General features: G+C 38.3%; 1 protein-coding gene and 1 pseudogene across 1 annotated transcript; one reads left to right on the forward strand and one right to left on the reverse strand.

Moving 5' to 3' along the window:
- Window positions 1–4,394: 4,394 nt before the first annotated feature.
- On the forward strand, window positions 4,395–5,342 carry LOC104939512 (olfactory receptor 52K1). The gene has a single exon (XM_027273775.1). It carries the CDS (start codon window positions 4,398–4,400, stop codon window positions 5,340–5,342), a length of 945 nt encoding a protein of 314 aa, XP_027129576.1. The 5' UTR covers window positions 4,395–4,397.
- A 2,186-nt stretch (window positions 5,343–7,528) lies between these two features.
- LOC113744389 (olfactory receptor 146-like) lies at window positions 7,529–8,472 on the reverse strand (annotated as a pseudogene).
- Window positions 8,473–9,253: the final 781 nt, after the last annotated feature.

Genomic DNA, 9,253 nt, shown 5'->3' on the forward strand with positions numbered 1-9,253 from the left:
TGGTCGCAATACGTCAACGGGTCCGCCATTGGAAATGGCAGGTCTGCCCGTAAACAATACAAGAAAATGGACTGAACTTGATAAAGCGCCTTCTAACAAAGTTCTTTAAGTTAATGATCTTATACACCCATTCACACACACACTAATATATCTGGGAAACAAACAGGCACCAAAAACAACGTAGGTAACTTTAAAGTGATGATATAAATGTTTACTCCTTATGTAAGCACCAAACCAACCTATGTATTTTCAAATGCGTGTAAAAGATGTTTACAGCTACTAATGTGGTAACACTGTTACTGTGATGATAAATATTGAAATATTTATATTTAACATTTAATTTGTGTCTATAATAACTAGATCCTGAAATGTAGATGTGACATGAGGGTTTTCTGAATAAAGAGCATTACACGTGAACATATATACATACATATACCACACACACGCATGTAAATAATATATATATATATATATAATATATATTATATATATATATATATATAATATATTTATATATATATATACGTGTGTGTGTGTGTGTTACTATATGATGTATAGTATATGTATAGTGTGTGTGTATATATATATATATATATATATATCGTAACATATATCATACATATACATGGATCTAATATCCATAAATTGACTTGAAATCTGTGTTGGCCCTACAGGTATGGCTTAAAATGGTTTAGGTCAAATATGACTGAAGGGGACTTCTTTGTATCCGGGATGACTTCTCTTTAAATACAAATGGCATAACCTATGGAGTCCCACAAGATTCCATTTGGATCTTATTCTCTTTAGAATTCATTATGTATATTCATACTTACCTAGCAGGTCCCTCACATCCTCGGCAGCTGGACTCTTGTTCGTGTCGAGGACCTCCACAAACCAACGACCAACCCGCTCAATGCGGCGTCTATGTATATATGTCTATTTTCGCAATAACCGCAAAAATGAATCACAGCGATATTATGAGACCCACCGCAGTGCATGTTAGGCCACTGCCGACACCAAGGTAACCAGACACGTTACAGTGAGAGCATATCGTGCTGTTGAGCCACTCTGATGCACCGCAGGAATAATTCCCTAACCGCGACAGCCCTAGTTAGTGACGAGTGCCTACGACTTTTCTAAGAGATTCACGTGTTTTTCTCAAATTTATTCGCGAAAAACTGCGAAAAATTTCCCATAGGGAATGAATGGGGAGGCCCGAAAAAAAATACATTTCAACAGACATTTTCAACAATGAACTGCTCCGGCATACTTTCACCGAGAGACTTCATTTAAACTTTAAAATGTAGGTATGCTTGCCTTCTCTTCAGGGATTCACTACACTACACTACACTACACCGATTTTAAACTATCAAGGCTCAAAGTTGAGCAGGTTTTTAGTCAAATTTCTGGGTCTATAATGGGTGTGTATGTGGCGGAATGTTTGTGCTAGAGTGGATGACATCATCAGCTAGAGTGAGGAGCAGGAAGAAAAATCAGTGAAAAAATAAAACGTATTCAATTGCCGTGGCCTCAAATGAACCACTACAGACACGATTTATACATAGAAACGTAGGAAAATTTGTCTAAAGCTAAAATTAGTGCAAATGGTAATTGCTAGCACGTCAACGCTAGCAATTAACATTAGCCACTAATAACCAAATACATGCTACTTGCTAATATGCTAATGTTAATTAGCACTAGCCACAAAGAATTAAATACATGTTAATTGTTAGCCGTCTGCGCTAGCAATGAGCATTAGCCACTAAGAATTAAATACATGATCATTGCTAACATCAGGGCTGGTCTTAGCTATGGGCAATGTGGGCGGCCGCCCAGGGCGCATTCTCCGTGGGGGGCAAAAGAAAAAAACCTCGGAAATTTTCGATACCGCTCATTAAGTTTGCGGAGCGGGCGCCCCGGGAGCGGGGTGTTGGCAAGGCAGAGGGGGGCGGCGTACAGACTGATGGGGGCGCACGGCGCATCCGGGGGCGCACGGGCAGCTAACTTAATGAGCGGTGAGGGCGCACGAGAAAATGTTCGCTTCGGAGGGGGGGGGGGTTGATCGCCCAGGGCGCAAATGTGGCCAGGACCGGCACTGGCTAACATGTTAATGTTAACATGCTAATGGTAATTAGCATTTGCCACTAAGAATTAAATACATGATCATTGCTAACATGTTAATGTTAACATGCTAAAGTTAATTAGCATTAGCCACTAGGAATTAAGTACATGCTACTTGCTAACATGTTAATGCTAACATGCGCGTCAGTGCTAGCAATTAGCATTAGCCATTAAGAATTAAATACATGCTCATGTTAACATGCTAAAGCTAACCCGCTAATGATAATTGCTAGCGCGTTGTCTGTCTAAAATGACAGACAATGACAGCAACTAGATGTTGCTAGTTGTTAACGCGCTAGAGCAACTAGCGCGTTAACAACTAACATTAGCCATTAAGTATTAAATAAATGCTAATGTTAACATGCTAATGCTAACCTGGTAATAGTAACCTGCTAATGCTTATTGATTACTATTAGCCACTAAGAATTAAATACATGCTTATTGATAACATGCGAATGCTAGCATGTTAATGTTAACTGCTAGCACGTTAATGTTAGCCACTCATTTTCAGTCACTAAGAATACATGCTAATTGCTAGCACGTCAGAGACAGCAGAGCAGCTAGCTCATTAGCGCTAGCTGTAAAGACATGCTAACTGGTAACATTAGCGGGCAATGCTAAAATTAATGCAAATGCTAACATACTAATTAACATTAGCCACTAAAAATTAAACACATGGTAATTGTTAACACGCTAATGTTAATTGCTTGCGCGGCAGCGCTAGCTGCTCCTGTGTCTAAATAAACATGTTAAAAATGACTATTTGAGGTGTGCTTTTTGACTACAGACCCCCGGCAACAGCCCACTCGTCACTCTCAAAATTTCTGCGGGAATTTTCTAGTCTCAATTTAGTGTATATATTGCATCGTGACACGGTTAAAAATCGGTACAAATGCGTGGTGACTCGCATCGGTTGACAAAAAAAATAAATCGCGATTCTTGGCAAATGCGAGAGAAGCAGGATATGTTATTTTTTGTTTTGTTTTTTATTAAAAATAGGTTACGTTATCTTACAAAAAAGTCACTGGTTGGTGATTCATTTGTTCAACATCAGGCATCAAGTCACGTGACTCGCGTCACTACGTAGGTACGGAGCACAGAGCGAGGGAAAACATGGCGACGGTAGAAAATAGCTTTGAAATAGAGGACGCACCGAGCAGTTTGAAATCACCTGTGTGGTGGCATTTTGGATTCCCTATATACACAAATACAACCCTGAGAAACGGACAGACAAAACCAAAGCAGCATGTAAATATTGCAAGAGATGCAACATATACTGTAGCGGCAACACGAGCAATATGCAGCAGCATATCAGCCGCCACAACAGTGAGAAGCAAAGTAACGTTACGCCACCTCATGAGCGAAAACTGCACATCACACCAGTTAACACCAGTTTACTGTGAGATTGTTTCTAAAGAAAGGAGATATTTGTCATGTATTTTGTTGTTTAAGATGTAAGTTGCACTTTTTATAAGAACACAAACTGTTTGAGAGTTTCTGTAAAGAAAGATTTTTTTTCCTACAAATAAAAAGATAATTTTATTAGGTCAAAATTTGTCTGTAGCTCATTTTGATTTTAAAAAATCGTGAAAATATCATATCGTGAACAAAAAATCATGACTCAAATCGAGTCGTGAGTTGAGTGTATCGTTACATCTCTAGTATATATACAATATCTATTGAACAATGCCTAAATACAATTGCTGAATACCATAAGTTTAGTCTTGGTTGTTGACAGTTAGTCATAGGTATTGTTGGAATTAAGGGTGAACGTTTAGTTTAGTTTTGAAAACTTTACTTTCAAAACTAAACTAAACGTTGTATTTTACAGCTTGTTCACAGTTGATGATCATAATGAGTAATGTTGCATCACACTCTATTTGAGGTAATAAGAACTGATTCTCTTCAAGATATACTCACATCTATAAAACACTGCCACAGAGGAGATCTTTGGAACTAGTGGGTGTTCAGCTTCGAGCACGCTGATTACTAAAAGTAAGTAATACTGATCTACATGAAGCTATTTCATTACCTCTTAAGTTGCTTTGCTTTACTGTAATGGTTTGTGGAACCAGTTGGGGTGATACTTTTGTGATATCAGTAAGGAAAATTGATTTTCCAAGGTAAGGTGAAATGTGTAAAAATAGTATACTAAGATTAAATGAATTTTATTAGAAAAAGCTTACTTTTCAGTTCAGTATAATAATCTCTGAGAAACTGAACTGATGCATTGATTTCATGTTGTGATCTAAACATTGTTTTGTTCTTTCAGGTTGATGGAAAATTACACCTACAACAGCTTGACACTCCAGCTTGAGGGATTAAATGTCTCCAAGAAGTGGATCTATCCTGTTTTTCTCTCAATCCTTTTCTCCTACCTGTTTATAATGGTCACAAATGTGGGCATTGCTGCTCTAGTTTTCATTGACAAGAACCTTCACCAGCCTATGTATCTCCTTTTTTGCAACCTGCCAATCAATGACATACTTGGAAACTCTATCTTGTTGCCTCGTTTGCTTGTAGATATTCTGCTGCCTCCCTCTGAGCGCCTCATTAGTTATTATGAATGTGTGGTTCAAGCTTTTACCACACACATGTTTGGTACTACTTCACACACTGTGCTCATGATTATGGCTTTTGACAGGTATGTGGCCATCTGTAAGCCCCTGCACTATACTGCCATAATGACCAACAAGATGGTGATGAAGCTGACAGTTTCTGCCTGGGGAGTGGCCTTTGTTTTGGTTGGAATACTACTCGGTCTGACCATACGGCTGAACCGATGCAGGTCTATAATTATGAATCCTTACTGTGACAATGCCTCATTGTTTAAGCTCTCATGTGACAGTGTGTTTATTAATAATGTCTATGGCATCACTTTCACTGTGGTCCTGTTAACATCTTCTATAGGCACCATGGTTCTCACCTATACTAACATTACAGTAGTCTGTCTGACCAGTAAAAACAAGTCTTTGAACAGTAAAGCCTTGAGGACCTGTAGCACTCATCTGGTTGTTTATCTGATTATGGTGTTCAATGGAATGTCTATCATTACTCTTCATCGCTTCCCTCATTATTCAGACTACAGAAAACTCTGTACCATTTTATTTCACATCATTCCTTGCAGCATTAACCCTATAATTTATGGTGTGCAGTCAAAAGAGATAAAGAAGTTCTTTTCAAAGTCGTTTAAGTCCAAAAAGACATTACCATCATTCTAAAGTTAGTTTCCAAGGTAATATTGTACACTCATTATTAGAAATAATTTTAAATGTTCTTGTGTCTGTCTCTTGTATGTAGACACCTATTATTCTATATGGTTATTCTATAATTGAAGTTGATTAATATTATGGTAATAAGGTGCTGTATTGTATTTGGTAGAAAAGGTTCTAAGTAATAACACATTTATATTAGGCATCAATGTGCTATTTAGCTCATAAAAACCATGTTATCAAATTATTATGTTCTTAATAATGATGTCAGTGTATAAACTGTGCATTTTCACAACAGGTGTGGGATATCAGTTTAAAAACCTGCACTATCACAAAAACCTTTGAATAAATGTCCATCAGTTCCAAAAAAAAAAAATGTGAAAAATGTTTTTCATTACATTCTTAACATTTCCTCTTCTTTAATGTAGTAAAATAAAAATAAAATTTCTAGTGTCTGTTCAATAACCCCGAATGAGGGCTGAAAAATGCTTAAATCACCTGTTATTTTTGTCATTACTAGGCAGAGCCCGTTCAGGGCATTTAGAGGAGGCTAAGGGTGAACAGAGTGAGGTTGATAAACCAGTTTGACCACACTGGTAATACCAAATCAGACATGACATAGCCACTCCACAATGGAACATAATGTTTCACAATAAAAGCTTTCCTAAGAAATGAAGGGTTCCTGTCTACTAAAATGAGTGTGAGGAGTTGTACTTCTGCTATGTTTGACAAAGTACAACAGACATTGTCAGTCAGATCTTGATAATTAGTCATAACAAATCAGATTTTATTTGTATAGCCCAAAGTCACAAAATACATTTGCCTCAGAGGGCTTTACAATATGTACAGGGAGTGACACCCTCTGTCCTTAGACCCTCAGTTCGAATGAGGAAAAACTTGCCCACAAAAAACTTTTAACAGGGAAAAAAGGTGGAAGAAACCTCAGGAAGAGCCACAGAGGAGGGATCCCTCTCCCAGGATGGACAGACGCGCAATAGATGTCACGTGTACAGAACAAATCAACAGAAACATATTGTACAATTATAATGACTGATAAAATGACAATGAATCACAATGAAAGATAAAATGACAATGAATGATAAAACGATTACAGTAGCAGTAGAACCTGTGGTAGAGATAGAGAGACACAGATGCACAGCAGCAGCAAATCATTAATTAACTATAATGACAGTAATAACATATGTAGTGGACGTCATGCTGGACACACAGCAGCATCCACAATCCATGAGAACCTGCTGGACGAGAGAGAGCACAGAAACTCCGGGGAAGAAGTTTAGTTAGTAACATGCATTAACATGCATTAATGAGACATGTATGAGAGGGAGTCCCCCGGCAGTCTAGTCCTATATCAGCATAACTAAGGGATGACCTGAGCCAGCCCTAAGCTCTATCAAAAAGGATAGTCTTAAGTCTACTCTTAAAAGTTTTGACCGTGTCTGCCTCCTGAGTGTGTTCCACAAACTATAGACTGCATGCAGCCCGAGTCCACCATCGTCTGATGTGTAGCCCCCTGAATCCTTATCGGAACGCTGTACGTCCCTCCTGGACTGGGGGAGGGGGCTGGAGGGCCGACAACCCAAACCACTTGACCGATCTCCATGAGCGGGCACTCACGGCGGAAGTGCCCGGGTTGTCCACACCTCCAGCACTCCTGCCCTGCCGCCTGAGGAACCCTCTGTAAGCCGAGATCAGCACCTGTAGAGATCTCTCCTGCAGCTAATGCACCACGCCCCTCCTCACCTAGCAATTGTAATTTGGCAATGTTCAATGGATATTGTAGATGTAAACCAATTTGCAAGATTCCCTATTACCAATGATAAAAAAAAATGTGATAGATAAATCAACTTTAGTTTGATTAGTGATTAGTATTTTATATTGTTATGGGGACACTGAGACACAGAACAGATATACTGTATGTTTATGAAAGCAGGCATCATTCTGATCATTACCATGGTACTCGAGGTCAGAGGATAGGGCTATTTCAATCCTGAGACATAACAGATAGAAAAAACTTGTAACTTATCTAATTGTAACTTTATTTTATTACACTTCCTTGTGATCAAAGGTTTTTTTTCCACTGACTATCCCACATATATTGAAACATTCAGACAACATAGGCACCATTGATTATTATTCATACTGATAAATGCACAAAAAAACGTTGTTAACTAACTTCATATCAGTGGTAAAGTGTGTTTGGATTTAAACAACTTTAAAAAAAACTTTTTCATCTCTTTTGACTGTACACCGTAAATAATGGGATTAAGACTGCCAGGGACGATGTGAAACAAAATGCTACATAGTTTTCTGTAGTCTGAGTACTGAGGAAAGCGATGAAGAGTAATGATAGACATTCCATTGAACACCATAATCAGATAAACAACCAGATGAGTGCTACAGGTCCTTAAGGCTTTACTGTTCAAAGACTTGTTTTTACTGGTCAGACAGACTACTGTAATGTTAGTATAGGTGAGAACCATGGTGCCTATAGAACCGGTAAAAAGGACCACAGTGAATGTGAGGCCATAGACATTATTAATAAACACACTGTCACATGAGAGCTTAAACAATGAGGCATTGTCACAGTAAGGATTCATAATTGTAGTCCTGCATCGGTTAAGCCGTATGGTCAGACCGAGAAGAATCCCAACCAAAACAAAGGCCACTCCCCAGGCAGAAACTGTCAGCTTCATCACCATCTTGTTGGTCATTATGGAAGTATAGTGCAGGGGCTTACAGATGGCCACATACCTGTCAAAAGCCATAATCATGAGCCACAGTGTGTGAAGTAGTACCAAACATGTGTGAAGTAAAAGCTGAACACACATTCATAATAACTGATGAGGCGCTCAGAGGGAGGCCGCAGCATGTCTAATAGTAAACGGGGCAACATGATAGAGTTTCCGAGTATGTCATTGACTGGCAGGTTGCAAAAAAAAGAGATACATAGGGGATGAAGGTTCTTGTCAATGAAAACCAGAACAGTAATGCCCACATTTGTGACCATTATAAACAGGTAGGAGAAAAAGAAAAAGAGATAGACAGGGTATATAGACGCTTTTGAAACATTTAACCCCTGCAGCTGGAGTGTAAAGCTATTGTAGGAGTAGTTTTCCATCAACCTGAAAGAACAAGACAATGCCAGTGTCACGGAATGAAATTCAAGAATAATTGCAATTTCTGAGAAAGAGATTGTACAAAACTGAAAATGTTAGCTTACCATGAATTCTAGACAATTATTAGAGAAAGAACACATATAAAGGTATTTCTCTATTAATATTTTTATACATTTCACCTTCTTGTAAAAGTTCATTTTCTTACTGATAATTAAAAATGTATCATCCCAGCAGCTTCCACAATCATTAAAGTAACACTGAAGCCTGAAGCGATGCATGTTGTTAACAGAACATATATGAGAATGTGTAAAAAAAAAGAAACTTTGTCTTGTAGATCAGAAATACCTACTTAGAGTAGTTTCAATGGGCCTGCTCACTGCTGATAACAACAGCTACAAGTTCCAATGAAGATCTCCTCTGTTGCAGGGTTTTATAGATGTGATTTTATCTTCAAGGAAATCAATTATCATTACTTCTAAAAAGTGTGATGTAACATTAGAGAGTCATGATCATCATCTGGGAACAAGCTGTAACATACAGCTTTAAGTTAGTTTGTGGCTTCCTTACATTGGCTACCTGTTTTTATTTCTAGAATAGAATTTAAAACTCTTCTCCTTCATACAAGCTCTTCATGGTCAGGCACCATGATATCTAAAAGAGTTCATAGTGCCTTACTACCCCTCTAGAACACTGCACTCTCAGAAGCGTGGTTCCTTGTGGTTCCTATAGTTTCCAAAAGTAGATTGGAAGCCAGAGCTTTCAGCTACAAGCCTCGCGCTTCCT

The sequence above is a fragment of the Larimichthys crocea genome, chromosome XXII, assembly GCF_000972845.2.
Source record: "Larimichthys crocea isolate SSNF chromosome XXII, L_crocea_2.0, whole genome shotgun sequence".
Taxonomy (NCBI): Eukaryota; Metazoa; Chordata; class Actinopteri; family Sciaenidae; genus Larimichthys; species Larimichthys crocea.